Source organism: Petromyzon marinus, chromosome 54 (genome assembly GCF_048934315.1).
Source record: "Petromyzon marinus isolate PM22_M1 ecotype Great Lakes invasive population chromosome 54, UKy_Petmar_22M1.pri1.0, whole genome shotgun sequence".
NCBI lineage: Eukaryota > Metazoa > Chordata > Hyperoartia > Petromyzontiformes > Petromyzontidae > Petromyzon > Petromyzon marinus.
In genome coordinates this window covers 6,248,059-6,269,141 of record NC_133720.1, presented here as the reverse complement: position 1 = coordinate 6,269,141, position 21,083 = coordinate 6,248,059, and the positions used below count along the sequence as shown (strand labels likewise).

The 21,083-nt window shown below is 50.4% G+C and overlaps 1 protein-coding gene across 2 annotated transcripts; it reads right to left on the bottom strand.

Moving 5' to 3' along the window:
* Positions 1-7,097: 7,097 nt before the first annotated feature.
* On the bottom strand, positions 7,098-17,941 carry LOC116954243 (trypsin-like). 2 transcript variants are annotated; one of them, XM_076052123.1, is made up of 7 exons: positions 17,386-17,941; positions 17,009-17,101; positions 16,251-16,307; positions 13,808-13,970; positions 12,409-12,665; positions 11,025-11,164; positions 7,098-9,327 (listed from the first exon to the last, which is right to left on the bottom strand). In XM_076052123.1, the coding sequence occupies exons 1-7, from the start codon at positions 17,396-17,398 to the stop codon at positions 9,034-9,036; spliced, it is 1,017 nt and encodes a 338-aa protein (XP_075908238.1). In that variant the 5' UTR covers positions 17,399-17,941; the 3' UTR covers positions 7,098-9,033. The 2 variants fall into 2 exon arrangements, with proteins under 2 accessions (XP_075908238.1, XP_032830711.2); XM_032974820.2 differs by lacking the exon at positions 17,009-17,101 and having other exon boundaries at positions 17,386-17,936.
* Positions 17,942-21,083: the final 3,142 nt, after the last annotated feature.

Below are 21,083 nucleotides of genomic sequence, written 5' to 3'. Positions count from 1 at the left end.
CATACCTGGGCAGTGTGCTCATGACCGGCTCCGGTTTGACAACTTAGAATCACTTAGAATCAGTCGAGCGGCAATATCTTTTCATCGATTGCGTAACGCTGTGTGGAAGCTACCTGGTCTGTCGCTCCGCACGAAGCTTCAGGTCTTCTCGGCCACAGCCATTCCCTTTCTTCTCTACGCTTGCGAAACGTGGACATCCTAAAGGAACATTTTGCCGGTTAGAAACATTTAGGTTGGCCTGCCTACGATTCATCTTGGGTTTAACCAGGCTGGATTGTCTGAGGAGCTCACAAATCCTTGAAAGATCTGGGCAAGGTCCCATCGGTGAGCTCCTCCGGCAGGCAAGGCTGCGTTGGCTGGGTCATGTAGCCCGCATGCCCAGCCACGGCATGTCTAAACAGCTTTTGTTTAGCCGGATCGAGGGGGATAAACGGGCGCGGCATGGGCTAGAGAAGAGATGGAGTGATGTGGTACAGGAGGACGTGGAGCTGAGTGGACTTGCCGATGACTGGTACCAGTGGTGTCAAGATCGGCCTCTGTGGAGGTGGCTCGTGAAGGACGCTACTGGGCAGTTGGAGGCAGTCACCCTCCAACAACAACGGAGGGCGGAGGAGCGACGCTCACAACAACGAACAGAGCGCCGGGTGGCTAAAGCACAGCAAGTTGGCACAGTAGAGGGCACAGGTGGTGCATCAGCCAGTCATCTCAGTCCGTCGACCCGTGGCACCTGGGTCTGCCCCATGACCCCCTGCCAGCGGGCGTTCGACACTTCACGTGGCCTCAACGTGCACATAGCCTGGCACAAGCGTCGTGGTGACGTCACCGCCACTTAGTGGCGAATGGCGGTTGTTGTATGTGTGAGTGTATGTATGTGTGTATGTATGTATGAGTGTATGAGTGTGTGTGTGTATATGTATGAGTGTGTGTGTGTATGTCTGTATGTATGAGTGTATGTGTGTATGTATGAGTGTATGTGTGAGTGGGGAGCGGTAGTGCAGCGGTTAGCGCACTGCGCCACGAACCTGACCACCCGCGTTCGATTCCCACTCACGGCCAACACCAGTGACAATTATCTTAAATCGTTCATGGGTCCTCCGCTAGGTCGACTCAGCCTCAAATGAGTATCTGGTGCGTTGTGTAAACATCGCCACTGGCGAGACAAAGGCGGCCGGGCGTGGTGCTGGCCACCCAACCCCTCGTGTGCCGTGCCGGCCTTCACAGGTGCTCGCTAACAGCACTTGCCCCTCCAGTCTGTTAAAGGCTATACTGGGGATCTTTGTGAGTGTGCCTTTATCTTTGTATATCTTGTGGTGCGCGCATTCGTTAGCTCACTGCGCTACGAACCCGGCGACGATCAATAAATACCAGTGGCGAATATTTTAACCGGTCATGGGCCTCCCCTAGGTCGACTCAGCCTCAAATCCCTCCCCTAGGTCGACTCAGTCGCCACCAGGGTGAGACAAAGGCGGCCGGGCGTGGCCACCCACCCCCATCGTCAGCCGTGCCACGGCACTTCATTGGTGCCCATTCGCCCCGCCGCCCTCTCTGACTTGTATACAAACCCTCTTGACTCCGGAATCTCTCCCACTTCAGTATACAAAAAGCATTGCTATGGTTGTCAAACCTGATGATGATGATTGCTTGTGTTGCAATCGAAACGTCGTGGCCCAATTTATTTATTTATTATATTTTATTTCATTTATTTTCACCTACGTATATAGTTTGATGGTGGTCCGTGCGGGACGCATTTGTTGCACGTGCGTGGACGTAGCGGCCCCTGGCGGTGGTGTCACGACGGCACCCAAACCCTTGACCCGTCAATGAGACCCACTGACAACCCTGCCTTCTTTGGTTCTTTCGGTAAAGTCACGTAGAATGAGAATAAAATAATAAATTGATAAAATAAAATAACACAATAATATTCTCACGACGTTTCGGCCACAACACAAGCGGCCTTCATCAGGTGAAGGGACGAGACTGTCTGGTAGGACAGCGCTGGAGTCACGAAAGCTTTAAATCGAAATTTAACCCCGCCTTGTTGATGAAGTCGAGTGGGAATCAAAATCGCGGTCTAACATCTCCGTAAATAAGTAATACTTTAAAAAAACCTGTTTTTTATAACACGCTTTAATGAAATGTACTGTAACAATGGAAGAACTCCACGACTCCAGGAAGTGGCCCCGAAGCTTGGTCACAACGTAAGGGGACCGTGGGCCAATTACAGCCAACGTCAGTTGAGCGTGGACAATTAGAGCCAAGCCGTAACATAACATATACAAAATAATGTTCTAAAATATGTTTTTATTATTTTTATATAATAGAATATAGTATTGTCATCAGTATGACATAAGTATACCAAGTTTGCAGTCGATACCACACTGGGAAGTGGGTTAAAATTGAGTCACAAGATTTGAGGATACAACAACAGGCAGAGTGAGTTAATAAAAAGCGTGTAAATAAATAATGATAAAAGATTCACCCCCGAATAGGACTCGACTGACCGTTCGCTGTTAGCGAGCGGGCACCTCTGACGGTCGATACACACGCCCCCCGGGCCGTCTTTGTCTTCCCCAGTGACGTTGTTACACGCCGGACCAGGTATCACTTAATTGAAGGCTGAGTTGACCTAGGGGAGGGAATCGGGTCGCGGGGTTCGTGACGCAGCGTAGCGCTAACCGCTACACCGCAGCTACCCGCACGCAAGTTGTAATCCCCATTTCAATTCACGTTGCAGTCTGATTTATGTCGCACGTTGGGGCAACGTTCGTCCAACGTTCCTACAACGTTCCTACAAGTTCCATGTAAACACTCCGCTTCATCCAACGTTCATCCAACATTTATCCAACGTGCATAGAACGTTCATCCAACGTTCATACAACATTCCATGTAAACACTCCACTTCACCCAACGTTCATCCAACGTTCATACAACGTTCACCCAACGTACATACAACGTTCATCCAACGTTCATACAACATTCCATGTAAACACTCCACTTCATCCAACGTTCATACAACGTTCATTCAAGGTTCCATTTACACACTCCACTTGATCCAACGTTCATACAACGTTCATTCAAGGTTTCATGTACACACTCCACTTGATCCAACGTTCATACAATGTTCATCCAACGTTCATACAACGTTCATCCAAGGTTCCATGTACACACTCCACTTCATCCAACGTTCATACAATGTTCATCCAACAATTATCAAAGGTTCCATGTACACACTCCACTTCATCCAACGTTCATCTAACGTTCATTCAACGTTGACCCAACGTACATACAACGTTCATCCAACATTCCTACAACGTTCCATGTAAACACTCCACTTCATCCAAAGATCATACAACGTTCATCCAACGTTCATCCAACGTACATAGAGCGTTCATTCAACGTTCATCCAACGTTGCATGTAAACACTCCAGTTCATCCAACGTTCATCCAACCTGCATACAACGTTCATACAACGTTCATCCAAGGTTCCATGTACACACTCCACTTCATCCAACGTTCATATAACTTTCATACAACGTTCATCCAACGTTTCATGTAAACACTCCATTTCATCCAACGTTCATCCAACATTTATCCAACATTTATCCAACGTACATATAACGTTCATCCAAAGTTCATACATTCCATGTAAACACTCCACTTCATCCAACGTTAATCCAAGGTTTCGTGTAAACACTCAACTTCATCCAACGTTCATACAACGTTCATCAAACGTTTATCAAACGTACATACAACGTTCATACAACGTTCATGAAACATTCGATGTAAATTCTCCACTTGATCAAACGTTCATCCAACGTTCCATATACACACTCCACTTCGTCCAACGTTCATCCAACGTTCATTCATACAACGTTCAACCAAGGTTCCATGTACACACTCCACTTCATCCAACGTACGTATAATGTTCATCCAACGTTCATGCAACATTCCATGTAAACACTCCACTTTATCCAACGTTAATTCAAGGTTTCGTGTAAACACTCAACTTCATCCAACGTTCATACAACGTTCATACGTTTATCAAAGGCACATACAACGTTCATACAACGTTCATGAAACATTCGATGTAAATACTCCACTTGATCAAACTTATATCCAACGTTCAATGTTAACGCTCCAACTTTGGCATATTTACTGGGACAGCATTAACACCGACTGTACATTTGATTAGTAATCCGCATGACTCGTGAAATGTAATCCACGTGATTATGCAATCCGCGTTATAATCCACGTTACTCATAAGAATGTTGGGTTTTTTAAAAATTCAATTAATTCACTATGCCAGCGCCGTAGTTGAAATTAATGGAAATGTTCCTTAAATATCCTTAAATCTCCCCCCCCCCCCACCGGATTATAAGACGCATCCAATAAAGTTATACAAATCTGGACACACATTCTGTATTATAAGACGCGTCCAATAAAGTTATACAAATTTTGACACATTCTGGATTATAAGACGCATCAAATGAATTTATTTAAATCTGGATAGACATTCTGGTTTATAAGACGCATCCGATAAAGTTGTTCAAATCTGGACACATTCTGGATTATAAGAAGCATCCAATAAAGTTTTTCAAATCTGGACACGCATTCCGGATTATAAGACGCACCCAATACAGTTATACAAATCTGAACACATTCTGTATTATAAGACGCGTCTAATAAAGTTATACAAATCTGGACACATTCTGGATTATAAGACGCATCCAATAAAGTTATTCAAATCTAGACACACGCACGTTCCGGATTATAAGACGCACCCAATAAAGTTGTATAACTGTGGCGGCGCACACACATTCCGGATTATAAGACGCACCCCAAATGTCACTTTAAATACAGGCGGGAAAGTGCGTCTTATAATCCGGATAAGTCGGAATGTGTGTGTGGTTATTGCACCACGTGGTCTGGGCGGTGACTTTCCTCGCCTCGGAGGTGATGGGGTGAGGAACTGGTGAGCATGTTGAGCGGTGAGTCGTGTGTGGTGTGTGCAGTGTGTGGTGTGTGCAGTGTGTGTGTAGTGTGTGTGGTGTGTGTGGTGTGTGTAGTGTGTGGTGTGTGCAGTGTGTGCAGTGTGTGTGGTGTGTGCAGTGTGTGGTGTGTGCAGTGTGTGTGGTGTGTGTGTGGTGTGTGTGGTGTGTGTGTGGTGTGTGTAGTGTGTGTGCAGTGTGTGCAGTGTGTGGTGTGTGCAGTGTGTGTGTGGTGTGTGTACTGTGTGGATTATGAGTGCAGTGTGTGTGCAGTGTGTGTGGTGTGTGTGGTGTGTGCAGTGTGTGTGGTGTTTGTGTAGTGTGTGTGGTGTGTGCAGTGTGTGTGTAGTGTGTGTACTGTGTGTGGTGTGTGTGCAGTGTGTGTGCAATGTGTGTGGTGTGTGTGGTGTGTGTAGTGTGTGTGGTGTGTGCAGTGTGTGTGCAGTGTGTGTGGTGTGTGTAGTGTGTGGTGTGTGTGGTGTGTGCAGTGTGTGTGGTGTTTGTGTAGTGTGTGTGGTGTGTGCAGTGTGTGTGGTGTGTGCAGTGTGTGTGGTGTGTGCAGTGCGTGTGGTGTTTGTGTAGTGTGTGTGGTGTGTGCAGTGTGTGTGGTGTTTGTGTAGTGTGTGTGGTGTGTGCAGTGCGTGTGGTGTTTGTGTAGTGTGTGTGGTGTGTGTGTGGTGTCTGTGTGTGCAGTGTGTGTGTGGTGTCTGTGTGGTGTGTATGCAGTGTTGTGTAGTGTGTGTGTGGTGTCTGTGTGCAGTGTGTGTGTGGTGTCTGTGTGTAGTGTGTGTGTGGTGTCTGTGTGTAGTGTGTGTGTAGTGTGTGGTGTGACTGTAGTATTTGTGTAGTGTATGTGGTGTCTGTGTGTGGTGTCTCTGTGGTGTGTGTAGTATGTGTGGTGCTTGTGTAGCGTGTGTGTGGTGTCTGTGTGTAATGTGTGTGGTGTCTGTGTGGTATGTGTGTAGTGTGTGTGCAGTGTTGTGTAGTGTGGGTGCAGTGTTTGTGTAGTGTATGTGCAGTGTGTGTAGTGTATTTGCAGTGTGTGTGGTGTCTGTGTGTGGTGTGTATAGAATATGTGCAGTCTGTGTGTGTCGTGTGTGTGGCTTCTGTGTGTGGTATGTGTGGAGTGTGTGCAGTGTGTGTGTGTGTCTTGTGTGTGGTGTCTGTGTGTGGTGTTTGTGGAGTGTGTGCAGTGTGTGTGTGTCGTGTGTGTGGAATGTGTAATGTGTGTATGGAGTGTGTCTGTATTGTGTGGAGTGTATGTGTAGTGTGTGTGTGCAGTGTGTGCCAGTGTTCGTGTAGTGTGTTCAGTGTGTGTATGTAGGGTGTGTGTGTGTGGAGTCTGCGGTGTGTGTAGCGCGTATGTGCAGCGTGTGTGGTTTGTGTGTGGAATGTGTGTGTGTTTACAACGTTATTATGATTCTTGTGAAAGTGTTGAGATTATTTTGGCTAACTTGCGAGTTCCAAGACACTCCAGGGGAAAGCCCTCGAATATAAACATCAACACGTGACCCACATCAACACCATCATCATCAATAACATCGCCATCAAGTTCATATTCTGTGGTTCTTTCGGTAAAGTCACGGAGATAGAAAATTTATAAGAAAAAAAAGTGAATAAAAAATACTAAAATTATAAAAAAACATGAAAAACACTAATGTTTTAAGTCGAAATCACCATCAGGCTCAACAACATCATCACCACCATGCTCCTCAAGAAGAACATCACCAGGATATAATATATTTTAAATAACATCATCACCATCATAACTACTTCAATCATTTTCATTCAATCAATATCCACCATCATAACACGATCATCACCACCATCATCAAAGACAAAGATCCCCCGTGTAGCCTGTAACAGACTGATGGGACAAGTGCTGTTAGCGAATAGCTCCTATGACGGCCGGTACGACACATCAAGGGGTTGGTGACCAGCACCACGCCCGGCCGCATTTGTCTCCCCAGTGGCGATGATATTAGACGCTGCACCATGTATTGATTTGAGGCCGAGTCGACTTAGGGGAGGCACTCCTGCTCCCCACAACACCACCACCACCTTCACCACCACCGCCACAATCACAATCATCATCATCATCACCACGTGCATGTTAAAAACATTTTATTTTTAGTACAAAGTTAAATAACAAAACGCGACACCTCTCAAATGTTGCACAACATTTGAGAGGTGTCGCGGGAGCGTTTAAAAAGTGAAGAAAGCATGGCTCTTGTGGACCCCTTGAAAGTTTCTGCGTTTCTTTTAAATGCAAAACACATAGCGGCGGAAGTCCGGAGTTGGCACGGGTCCCGAACCGTCTGAACGCCTCGACGATTATCTCCCGGCGCGGTAGTTAAACGAATACAGAACGTTTCTAAACACAGCTCTCTCTATATATACACAGGTAGTCCCCGACTTACGATGGAGACGCTGCTATATACAGCTAGTCCCCGACTTACGACGGAGATGCGTAACGACGACCCCATCGTAAGTCGAAAATATCGTAAGTCGAAAATGGCCTAGCCTACCCAGGAGTCTTAAAGAATGGTGACAATTTAGCAAAACAGAGCAATTTACAGTACCGTACTGTATAAACTATATACTGTATGTATTTATTAATTACAATACTGTATTGCACAGTAACATTTAAAGTAAAAAAACAAGGTAAATTCTTAGCCTACCTATATGAACTGCAATTTCATAGAAAGTTTTTTTCAGGAAACAATCCTATCTGCTATAAAAAAAAAACTTTTAACATGCATTGAACGTAAGCATCGTATCGTGGTAACCCTAAAATGAAATCGCTAAAGCTATGTTATCATACGTGCATTGAACGTATCGTAACGTATCATATTCTACTGTTACTCACCAAGGTTCTGTCCGTCGTCTGCATACTTGAACGATGTTAGGTTGTTGATGGCTACATTAACTTAGTTGTCGGAAGAGAAGGATGGCGATGATCAAGTTACAGTATCGTACTTTGTAGTACGCTGCTGCCTTTGCCTGCCGCGCGAAATTAAAAAAATATTTTACAATTTTGTCGTACCGCTATCGCCATCGTAAGATCGAAATATCGTAAGTCGGGGACCGGCGTAAGTCGGGGACTACCTGTAAATATTTCTGCCATATTTTGTGGTGGAAGTTTACATTGCAGCTACTCTCACGCTCGCTGCTCCGATGGTGGTGGATATCGCAGTCGTAACAAGTGCACCTGCACCCTGTTCAATGTTGACTTGAAGCTTTCGTGACTGCAGGAATTCATATTCTTTTGGGGGGGGGGGGGGGGGGGGGGTTTGTCGGTAAAGTCACGGAGAAATATTTTTATTTTTTTAAATAACAGCAGAGCTTTGTTTTCTCTTTTTCATTTGTACCCGATGATGATGATTGCTTGCTTGTGTGTAGCAATCGAAACGTCGTATGCTATTCTTTAATTTATGTTTTTCTTTCTACGCGACTTTACCGAAAGAACCAAGAGTAATAATTCCTGCAGTCGCGAAAGCTCCAAATCTAGAATCTGTACACTGTTGTTGTGGATAGAGCGCCCTCTAGCGGCTATGCGGGGGGGGGGTCACGTGACCACCGTCCACGTGTTGGAAATTGACCCAAGCCAGGGGGAAGGGGCGTCGTTGGACCGATCCCACTAAATTTAGTTAATGAACCAATCGACCGATTCACTCGTCAACACAATCCCGTTAACGACTTGCGCGGCTGTCTTATGAGCCAATCGACCGCTCTCAACCAAACCACTCGGTCATTAATTAATCAATGGAAGGATTAATTTGTTAATCAATCGGCTCACTCGCAGAGTGAGCCGATTGATTAACCAGTTAATCGGCTCACTTAGTTAAGTTAGTTAATCGGCTCACTCGCAGTTAATCTGCGAGTGAGCCGATTAACTGGTTAACCGTTTTCTGCGTTAATTAGCCGATCACAACACGGACACACTCAAAGCGATCTACTCGTGAACAAATCAGCTCACTAACCAATTATCTCTCGAAACCGATCGCTCAATTCATTCATTCAACCAATCGGCTCTCTCGACCAATCACGTGCGTGACCACCCCCTGCCCCCGGCAGACCAGCGGCGACTCCCCACTCTTCCCCCGGCCCCTGCCCCCGCTGCCCCCACTGCCCCCCCCCTTCCCCGCGTGAATCGGGACCTCTGCATGCGCTGTGGGGGCCCGGACCCCGGGAGGTCGCCGATCGTGGAGGTCAGCCAGGAGGAGAAGGAGCAGACGCGGGTGTACACTCCGGGGTAGTGTGCGCGCCCACAATCCTTCCCCCACGAGATGACCCCCTGGAGGGTCCCGTCGCACACCAGGGGGCCCCCAGAGTCTCCCTGCGTGTACGGTGGGGGGTGGGGGGTGGGTGCGGAGAAGGAGGAGACGGAGCGGAGATGAAAACGACTGTGAGATTGAGACGCACGCACAGTGACCTCCACCATCGGCTCTGCCACGAAAATTCCTAGAATTCTTAGCATCATCGTCGTCGTCGTCATCACCATAATAATCATGTGGACATCTGTCCCAAGGCAGAATCAGAATATTTTTTTTACTGGAGGAATTCGATGCACTATCCAGTTATTTTTCACAGATGTTCAAGTAAGCCACCCGTACTCAAATGTCAACAACGCAACCACCACCACCTCCTTCATCCCCCCGTTGTTGTCGTCGTTGATGTTGTTGGAGGGGCGATTGCCTCCAACTTGTCCTTCACGAGCTCCCTCCGTAGAGGCGCGGTGAACTGAATTCTGGCTCCAAAGGCATGGGGTTTGTTCTCTGCTGGGGGAAAGATGCCACCAGCCAACAGGGAGTAGTTGTGGCTTTCCTCGAAATTGGAGAATAAGCTAATTAATGGGGAGCATGGGAGGGTGGAGGCTAGATTTTAGGAAGCCGTGAGTCACATTTCCATTTATGGAAGGCGGGCGGTGGTGGCGGTGACTAACGTCCCCACCGCAGATGAACCGGGGCTGGTGAGTCAGTCGCATTCGGGGGCCTCCTGTTCCAGGTGCTGGCCAAAGCCGCCCCTCGGGATGGAGGCGTCTAATTGGGCGACTTTAATGCCCGAGTGCGTCATGGCAGAGTGCGCCTGGGAGCTGGGGTGACTGGAAGGCATGGGCCGGATCAGCTCAACAATAACAACAACAACAACAACGGTAGGAGGATGCTAGACTGTTCAACACCATGTGCTGTTAATCGCCAACACCGCCGCTTCGGCATCGGCGCATCCGCACAGCATCATGGATGCACCTCAGACACAAGCAAGAACATCTGCCGGAATACGTAGCGACAGAACGGCGAATGCGGGCTACGTGCCTGTGACACCAGGACTACCCGTTGAAATGGTCTGCCCACTGACCATCGCTTTGTCATCTGTAACATGCGCCTGCCCATTCTTCCACTGCGGCGGTGGGCGTCCAACTAAAGGACCCCGCAACAACAGCCTGGCCTTGAAATTTGCGAGCGAGAATTCGATCATCGCTGGTAGCTGTGGAGCGGTTGGCGTTGTCTCCCCATTCTCGCCCGATGCCGAGGGGAAATGAGTGAGGCTCAGGACTGTGGCTCATGCGGCTGCTGTGGGCCTCCCCAGAAACACTCCCGGGCTGTCAGAGGAGGCGTTCCAGCTGCTCACTTCCACCGTCTACAACGTCACGTGCCCGACAATGAGCAGACAGTGTAACAGAGACAAAGGCGAAGATTCCCCCGTATAGCCTTTAACAGACTGTAGGGGCAAGTGCTGTTGGCGAGCACCTACGAAGGCCGGCGCGGCACACGAAGCGGGTGGGTGGGCAGCGCCACGCCCGACCGCCTTTGTCTCCCCCATTGGCGATGTTTACTACACACCGCACTCTGTACTAATTTTAGGCTGAGTCAACCTAAGGGAAGCCCAGGGCCGGTTTATATAACGGCCACTACCGGTGTCGGCAGCCGTGAGCGGGAGCAAACTCTGGTCGCCGGGTTCGTGAGCGGTGCGCGCTGACCGCGGCACCGCCGCTCCACACACACACCCCCCCCTCACCCCCCTCATCCCCCTCACCTTGCACGCATCCCTCCCGCCGTCCATGAACCCGGCACAGAACATGGAGTTGGTGAGCGCGGGACCATAACTCTTGCGGCAGCGGCGTTCATCGATGACGGTCACGTTGAGGCACTCCGATGACTTGGGGAAGACACCAGCTGGGGGGGGGGGGGGTGGCAGGGGGGGGGGAGAGAGAGGGGGGGTTAGTCACGGCGTCTCTTCCATGGGCGTTCCTGTGCGTATCCACGTGTGTGTGTCTATATCCACGTGTGTGTGTGTGTGTCTATATCCACGTGTGTGTGTCTATATCCACGTGTGTGTGTCTATATCCACGTGTGTGTGTGTCTATATCCACGTGTGTGTGTGTGTCTATATCCACGTGTGTGTGTGTCTATATCCACCTGTGTGCGTGTGCCGATGTCCACGTGTGTATCTATATCCACGTGTGTGTGTCTATATCCACGTGTGTGTGTCTATATCCACGTGTGTGTGTGTCTATATCCACGTGTGTGTGTGTGTCTATATCCACGTGTGTGTGTGTCTATATCCACGTGTGTGCGTGTGCCGATGTCCACGTGTGTATCTATATCCACGTGTGTGTGTCTATATCCACGTGTGTGTGTCGATATCCACGTGTGTGTCTATATCCACGTGTGTGTGTCTATATCCAGGTGTGTGCGTGTGCCGATGTCCACGTGTGTATCTATATCCACGTGTGTGTGTCTATATCCACGTGTGTGTGTCGATATCCACGTGTGTGTCTATTTCCACGTGTGTGTGTGTCTATATCCACGTGTGTGTGTGTCTATATCCACGTGTGTGTGTGTGTGTCTTTAAGTGGGGAGTAGTAGCGTAGCGGTTCGCATGCTACGCTACGAATCTGGTGACCTGAGTTCGATTCCCGCTCACGGCTAACAACCAGTGACGATTATCTGAACCGGTCCAGGGCATCCCCCTAGGTCGACTCAGCCTCAAATGAGAACCTGGTGCGGTGTGTAAACATCAGCACTGGGGAGACAAAGGCGACCGGCCGTGGTGTTGGCCACCCACCCCCCTTCGTGTGCCACGGTGCCGGCCTTCATAGCTGCTGCTTGCTTAACAGCACTTGCCCCAACAGTCTGTTACACCCTATGCTTCACGCCTGACTGCTGACGAGACACTGAGCGGCGAAACCGATCCCAGACTAGTTGCTCGTGGTCGGACCAACGCCGCTCAAATGATGCGCTCCCAGAACGCCGTTGGGGCTGATGGGATGTGTGGACAAAAAAACAAATGTAACGTGAAAGAGGTGGAGGAGGAGGCCTATCATCTGCTTCATTTGTATGCCCGTTAAAGAAGGTCCACAGCCTGAAACGTCGCCCATTATTTATTTAAGGCGGGGTTCAAAGTCGGCCGAACTTACTCTCAGTCCGCCCCCACCCGGCGATGGAGCAGCGGTCCCCGGGAAGGGGGCACGAGGTCGCCAGGGGGATGATGGAGACGGCGGAGCCCAGGCGGGGTGCGGGAGACACCTGCAGCAGGGCCAGGTCCCCCTCGAACGACTCGGGGTTGTAGGAGGGGTGCGCCACGTGGCGAGTCACCCGCGGGTCCCTGTAGCCCACGGGACGCAGGGTCCGCTCGCCCAGCAGCACGCGGGCCCTGTGGCGAGCGAGGTTCAGGCTGCGGCGGGGGAGGGAGACGCGGGCAGACACAGGGTGTGTGAGGATGAGCGTGTGCGATGATAGTGTTGGCGATGACGATGGTGGTGCTGGTGATGATGATGTTGGTGATGATGGTGGCGGTGATTGCGGTGGCGGTGATGACCATGACCCCCCCCCAGGTGATTTCACAGGACCTCCACGTCCCAGTTAAACGTGCCCCCCTCGCCCCCCCCCGCCCCCCAGGTGCTTGCTTATGGCAGTCCATCGGCATGAATGATCGCGTTGCTCCCATTGTCTGCTGGTAAATGAATTTGCTAGTGGCCGTCGCCGCTGGCGTGGATGCCGCCGCACGCGGCCATGAAGCCCGATCCTGGAGCCGCGTATCCTGCCGCAGCTGCGAGATGTCTGTGCTGTCGATGCTCTCTCTGCCGCTGGGGTGCGTTGTTCTTCAAGGTGTTTGACCCCTGTGCCGCACAAGTTTCGCCCATAGTGGGCGGTCGGCTGCAGCTGCTTCAAGGTCGCTGGGTTTGATGTTGCACACCTTTGGTTGTCCCCTTCAGCTGATCCTCACACCTCAGTTGTTTGACCGTCCGGTCTTCTGCTGGCTGCCCGGAGTCGTCCATAGAGCACCGGATGAGGTAGACGACTTCCGGGCACGCGAATTGCGTGGCCCAACCCAGCGCAGTTGCCTCTTTGCTCGGGTTGCTTCCACGCCGATGGTCTCAGTAGCGGACCCTGAAGAGGGCGGCTCGGTCACGCGACAAGCTGCTGAAGGAGGATGCCGTTCCTGGTCCCTGCCTCGCAACGACGATCAAACACGTCTGACCTGACCCCCGTCACCCCATCCTGCTGCCAGAGGGCTTCTGTGTTGGCAGCAATAGCCTGCGCCGCGGATGGATTTAGTGTGGCGAAAGGGGCGCGCAGTTCCTTCCTGCACAAGCTTGACCGCACTCACCGGGTTCCGGTGGCAAGAGGGAAAACTTGAGACAACCTTCAGGTGAACAGGGCTGCAGGGGGCTGCCCGAATCTCCGTTTTAAGAGCCTGTCTAATGCGTGTCCTCAACACAAGTTTTGGATCGCACTCAGTCTGGGAACCTCCCCCTCGACCTTACCGCCATGGGTGACTCCCCCCCCACCCCGCCTCCCTCCGGGTGAGCTCACCTGGAGAGGCAGTGCGCCGCGGTGAGGATCCAGTCCGGAGCGACGAGAGCTCCGCCACACACGTGCTCCCCGCGGTGGTTCACGATCGAGGCGAGCCACGGGTGAGCCAGCGGGGGGCAGCGCTCACCGCCGTACATACGCAGCGCCACCTCCGGCTCACCACCTGCGTCTCACCGCCACCATCCCAGGCACCGGCGGTTAGCGCCGGTTCGCTACGTACGGTGGGAAAGAAGTTCAACGTGCGTCTGTACGTACATACAAGATACCGGCGTTGCAACACAGCACCAGCAACAGCAGCAATAGCAACGTCGCCGCGGCGCTTGCGCCAGGCTAGGTGCGCTTCTTTGAGGCCGTCACTTGAAGTTTCGAAGGCTCGCTGCTTGCAGGAGATGGTCACGGGACAGACCCAGGTGCCAGGGGTTAACTGCTGTGCCAGGCTAGGTGCAGGAGGAGGTCACGGGACAGAACCCTGAGCCATAGGTTGACTGAGATAACGAGCTGTACTCCCTACTCTGCGCCAACCTGCTGTGTCTCAGCCGCTCTTCGCTCCGCTCGTTGTTGTGAGCGTCGCTCCTCCGCCCTCCGTTGTTGTTGGAGGGCGACTGCCTCCAATTGCCCAGCAGCGTCCTTCACGAGCCTCCTCCACAGAGGCCGATCTGGACACCGCTGGTACCAGTCATCGGCAAGTCCACTCAGCTCCACATCTTCATGTAACTGCAACAGTCCATCTCTTCTCTAGCCCGTGCCGTGCCCGTTTAACCCCATCTATCCGGCATTAGATTATTTAGATTGTTTTGCTGCTATAAGTTTCCACGGCATGAACCACTTTGTTGAACTACCATTTGTGGCCAGTTTTCTTCTGAAAAATAAGCAAATCGCTCAACGGATTTTACCTGATAATAGTTTAGTTTTATTTGTATAACAGTGATTTGTTTACCTTTCCTATACTTTGCACTCCTATCGTGATTTGTATTCGATTCCTCCGGTATCAATTAATATTCTGATTCTGAAACGGAAGCTGCTTGGGCATGCAGTGGCTGCGCATGCGGCGGATGGGGCATGCGGCAGATATAGGGCATGCGGCGGATATGGGGCATGCGGCGGATATGGGGCATGCGGGGGATGGGGGGCATGCGGTGGCTGCGCATGCGGCGGATATGGGGCATGTGGCGGATATGGGGCATGCGGCGGATATGGGGCATGCGGCGGATATGGGGCATGCGGGCTACATGCCCCATCCACACAAAGATCCCCCATATAGCCTAAACAGACTGTTGGGACAAGTGCTGTTAGCGAGTAGCACATATGAATACTCTTTGGTTCTTTCGGTAAAGTCATCACGTAGGTAGAAAATAAAACAAAATGCAAAAAATAATATATCACGACGTTTCGATCGCAAACACAAGCGGTCGTCCTCGGGCTGAAAAAACAATCCAGTGGTGGAACTGCTGAACCAGCAGTTGAACCAGCAGTTGCGATCGAAACGTCGTGATTTATTATTATTATTTTGTTTTTATTTTCTATCCTACGTGATGACTTTACCGAAAGAACCAAAGAGTATGGATTCCTGCAGTCACGAAAGCTTCAAATCAAGAGAGCGCCTATTGAGGCTGGCACGGCACACGAAGTGGTGGGTGGCCAGCACGACCACCGCCCGTCTTCTCCTCCCCCAGTTGGCGATATTTACGCACTGCACCAGGTACTCATTTGAGGCCCAGTCGACCTAGGGGAGGCCCAGGACCAGCTCAAATAATCGTCACTGGTGTTGGTGGCCCTTGACCAGGAGTCCGGTGTCATCTGTCTCTTATGCCGTGTCCCGTCTCCCTCGTGTGAATGAATTAGGACCAGGGGCCATAGCGGTCCCTCGGAATGTCACCTTTCAGGGTCACAGTTCCCACACGGGTACGCGTGTATGTTGGTGATTATAAACGTTCAACTAAAACAATCTTTTATTTTACCAGGTGAGGCACCACCGAGTTATATCGCTCTTTTTCAGAAGCGACCTGGCTACAGATGATAGCTCAACGAAGTGGCTCGTGATTTGGACATTTATAGCAGCCAAATACTCTAAGCGCATTTTGGTTCGGAATGTGGAAGAGAAAAATTCACACGACCTCAGGAAGAGAGAGAGAGAGACGAAAACTCCAAGTATACAGCAGGCGTCAGGGTCAGGATCAACCCCACGACATCCTGTAGACCGGGCGAGGTAGTTAACATCCTCTCTCTCAATGCCAAAGCGGTACAGCCGTTCGTATCAACCGCGTTTCCAAGTCGCGTTACTAATTCGTCGCGTTAACCGAGTCGCCTAAGTTGCGCTTCTAAGTCGCGTTAATGAGTCGGCTTTACCAAGTCGTGTTACCACACGGCAACTGCACGTTACTCGTTACGTGACCCCCGAAACGTGACCCCCGCATACGAGTAGTCGGGGTGGGGTTTCCCTCACCTGCGATGGGAATGAGCAGCGCTGAGAGAGCGGCAAGAGAGACGAACAGCGACACACCTGCGTGGGTCATGGGAGCACGGGGTGATGGAGGCACGGGGTCAGATGAGACACGGGGTGATGGAGACACGGGGTCAGATGAGGCACGGGGTCAGATGAGACACGGGGTGATGGAGACACGGGGTCAGATGAGACACGGGGTGATGGAGACACGGGGTCAGATGAGGCACGGGGTCAGATGAGACACGGGGTGATGGAGACACGGGGTCAGATGAGACACGGGGTGATGGAGGCACGGGGTCAGATGAGACACGGGGTGATGGAGACACGGGGTCAGATGAGGCACGGGGTCAGATGAGACACGGGGTGATGGAGGCACGGGGTCAGATGAGACACGGGGTGATGGAGACACGGGGTCAGATGAGACACGGGGTGATGGAGACACGGGGTCAGATGAGACACGGGGTGATGGAGACACGGGGTCAGATGAAGCACGGGGTCACGGGGGACACAAGTTTCAGCAACGTGAACACGTGCGGTCAGGAACACGGGGGCCAGACACAGGTGAGTCTCGGGGCAATGTGTTTTTGTGTGTCTGTGTCTTTGAAGGTGGGAAGCGGCGGTGTGGTCGTGAGCGCGCTGCACTACGAACCCGCCCACCCGAGTTTGATTCCCCGCTCACGTGCCACCGACAGCGGTGACGATTCTCTGAAACCGATCCTGTGGCCTCCCCTTAGGTCGACTCAGCCTCAAATCAGTACCTGGTGTGGTGTGTAAACATCGCCGCTCGGGAGAAAAAGGCGGTCGGGCGTGGTGCTGACCACACAACCCCTCCGTTCCGGCCTCCATCGGTGCTGCTCGCTCACAGTTCATTCACCACAGCGATACGGATGAATCTTTGCTGTTCTTTGTGTAAGTTAACCAAACGGCCATGGGGGCAGGACCCTCCTAAGAACGACTGCCGAGACTCCCCACCCGCCACCCTTACACAGACTCGGAGCCAATGCCATTGATGAATTGTAATCAAAACTTCCGTTCCAGTCTTCCCGTTTCCTCTCCCCCCACGGAGCTAGAGGGATGCAGAGGAGATAGGTTAAGAAGGGAGGAGGGGGGGGGGTTCACCCAGGAGGACACTCACCTGTTGTCGACATGGTGCGTGAGTTGGTAGTCGCTGGAGGAGGCTGAAATGATCTGTCCTCAAACTCGGTCGGTTCGGACTTAAAAGAGCCGAGAGGATGTGTGGGTGGGGACGCAGCGGAGGTGAGGGTGGGGGCTGAGTGGCGTGGGGGGAGTCGGATGTGGGCTCGTTGCGAGTTTTGTTTTCAGTTCGGATGTGCGATTGCAGTGTGGGATGTGAATATATGTAATCTACTGGGGATACAAAAGCGGCCGGGCGTGGTACTGGTCACACAACCCCCCCACCCCTTCCGTGCCAGGCTTCATAAGTGCTGCTACTCGCTAACAGCACTTGCCCCAACAGTCTGTCAGAGGCTATACGGGGAGGGGGGGGGGAATCTCTGAGAGTGAGTGGAATGTGAGTGTGGGTGTGAGTGGTTTGGGTGTGAGTGTGAGTGGTTTGGGTGTGAGTGGTTTGGAGTGTGAGTGTGAGTGATTTTGGAGTGTGGGTGTGAGTGTGGGTGTGAGTGGTTTGGAGTGTGAGTGTGGGTGTGAGTGTGGGTGTGAGTGGTTTGGGTGTGAGTGATTTTGGAGTGTGGGTGGTTTGGGTGTGAGTGGTATGGAGTGTGGGTGTTTGTGAGTGTGGGGAGCGGTGGTGTAGCGGTTAGCGCGCTGCGCTACGAACCCTGGCCACCAGAGTTCGATTCCCGCTCATGGCCACCAACACCAGCAGTGACGATTATCTGAACCGGTCACGGGCCTCCCGGAGGTCGACTCAACCTCAAATGAGTGCGGCGTGTAAACATCGCCACTGGGGGAGACAAAGGCGACCAGGCGTGGTGCTGTGCCGGCCATCACAGGGGCTACTCGCTAACAGCACTTGCCCCAGCAGTCTGTTACAGGCTATACGGGGGATCTTTGTGTGTGCGTGATTGTGCGTGATTGTGCGTGAGTGCGAATCTTTTAGTCAGATGTGGTCACCGATTTCCAGAAAATTTCCCCACGCCTCCCCCGCCCCCCATTCCCCCGCTTTCCCCCTCCCCCCCATTCCCCTCCCCTCCATTCTCACGCCTCCCTCTCCCCCGTTTCCCCCGCCTCCCCCCTCCCCCCATTCCCCCGCCTCCCCCTCCCTCCATTCCCCCGCCGCCCCCTCCCTCCATTCCCCCGCCTCCCCCTCCCCCCCATTCCCCCGCCTTCCCCTCCCCCCCATTCCCCCGCCTCCCCCTCCTCCCATTCCCCCCCTCCCCCCATTCCCCCCCTCCCCCCACTTTTGAGAGCCGGAAGCGACGGAGTCCCGCAGCAACTCATCCTGTTTTAAACTTTCTATTCGACACATTTATGATGACACACTTTACATATCTTTATCATGCGCTTTTATTATTACACACTTATACCACCACACTTTTATTATTACACACTTATACCACCACACTTTTATTATTACACACTTATACCACCACACTTTTATTATTACACACTTATACCACCACACTTTTATTATTACACACTTATACCACCACACTTTTATTATTACACACTTATACCACCACACTTTTATTATTACACACTTATACCACCACACTTTTATTATTACACACTTATACCACCACACTTTTATTATTACACACTTATACCACCACACTTTTATTAGTACACACTTATACCACCACACTTTTATTATTACACACTTATACCACCACACTTTTATTATTACACACTTATACCACCACACTTTTATTATTACACACTTATACCACCACACTTTTATTATTACACACTTATACCACCACACTTTTATTAGTACACACTTATACCACCACACTTTTATTATTACACACTTATACCACCACACTTTTATTATTACACACTTATACCACCACACTTTTATTATTACACACTTATACCACCACACTTTTATTAGTACACACTTATACCACCACACTTTTATTATTACACACTTATACCACCACACTTTTATTATTACACACTTATACCACCACACTTTTATTATTACACACTTATACCACCACACTTTTTATTGAACTTGCCCCGGTGTCCGTTTATATTCTTTCAAACCTTTGACGCTTAATATCTTCGGATCTACGAATCCTCACGATCTGACATTTTCTACACACAGACTCGCCGCGTCGCGCGACAATTAAAGGGTTACACTTTTATTTTTTTAAAACCCGGTCCAGGTCCGGCCGATCCTGCGCCTCTTCGTGATTCTTTTTTAAATTTTTCTATTATTTGTGTAATCGATAACCTGACATTCCGAACTTCCTCCCACCCCCCCCCCCCCCTATTTTAAATCACGAATGGTTGCGTCCAACTGCGAGCGGAAGCGTCTGGTCCAATCACAGCGCCTGTTGCTGGGTATCCTCTGACCAATGAGAGGCGCGATTTTTTTTTATCGCCGGGCGTCATGGCGCCGGAGAGGGGCGCTGCAAGAGCAACGTTTACAAAGTTAATAATGACTCGTGTTGTTAAAATAATTACATAGCTATAAACGTAATGAATAGCATTATCATTTGCTTTGTGACCGCCCATTCCGACGCGCTGAATGTCGAGCGAGCAGGTAAGAGCCGCGTTCATGATTTTGAATTAAATGTCCTAATGTTTCGCTCTTCTTATTGGCAAAATGTTCTAATTATGATTGTTGATATAAATATTTAAATTAAAGCGCTAACTCTTGCGTACGTTTAATACGCTGCCGCGCGTACATGTGCACTGTTGGTTGTGCATATGCAAATACGACAATCGCGCTATGCATCTAGCCTTGTCCTCGATGTCATTTAACTCCATCGTCAAATATTGTGGGGTCATTGACGTAGACAAGCCATCAGTGGTTGTTAAAGATGGTCCGTGCCATGGGAATGTGGAATTTCCACCAGTGGAGATGAGCGCCGTACAATGCCTCCACACGCCGCGCGGGTTGCGTAGGCCGCTTGACCATACATCACCCCCAGGCTGGTCAGTGCGAATTGCTAAAGGCGGACAGCATAGACGCACAGTACAACTGCGTATAAACACAACGTGGCCACACGCAATCCCTATGAAAACCTGCTTAAGCATGGTGGGCACCCTTCCAGCCACTGTCCAGGCTCAGAATATGCTTGGATTTCGAGGTCCAAACAGATCGGCCACATTTCAAGTCTGGGTGATGTGTTCATCGGCGTGGAAGTGCTATAGTCGTGCTGTTATTAACAGTTAACATCTCGCGGTGGCGAGATGCCTGTACATCGTTTGCATGTTCTCCCCCTGCGAATTTGTTATAAAATTTGCATATTAATAAACAGAGATACTTCCATTTCTTTGCTGGACGTTAACATTACATAAGCTTACTGTATGCAAATGACCAGGATTTACGTTACAGTTTTCATCAAGTTAATGACAATGGAACTACAATATATAAGAGTTAATTACAATGTCTCCCCATTTATAAAACACGTATTTTAATCTTAATTCCACAACTAACTGCACTCCCCTACTAAATTGGCTATTTAAAATAATTCCAAATTATAAAGAGTTGGGCAAGGAGACAATACACCAAAACACACATAACGCAATATCGGGACTAATAAGATTACTCCAAAGTGATCTTTGTGTTTCAAAAAGGTGGTGCGTTTACTATTAGCTGATCGTGAAAAGCATTGCTGCCCATTGAGTTACGTGGATACGGTCGTTTAGAAGTATTTTAGTAATTCCTTTTGTGAATAG

Coding starts and splice junctions, on each gene's coding strand:
- LOC116954243 (XM_076052123.1), bottom strand. Junction 12,666..13,807: donor GCGGCGCACTGCCTCTCCAG/GTGAGCTCACCC, acceptor CCCCCGCCGCAG/CCTGAACCTCGCTCGCCACA. Junction 11,165..12,408: donor CGGGTGGGGGCGGACTGAGA/GTAAGTTCGGCC, acceptor CCCCCCCCCCAG/CTGGTGTCTTCCCCAAGTCA.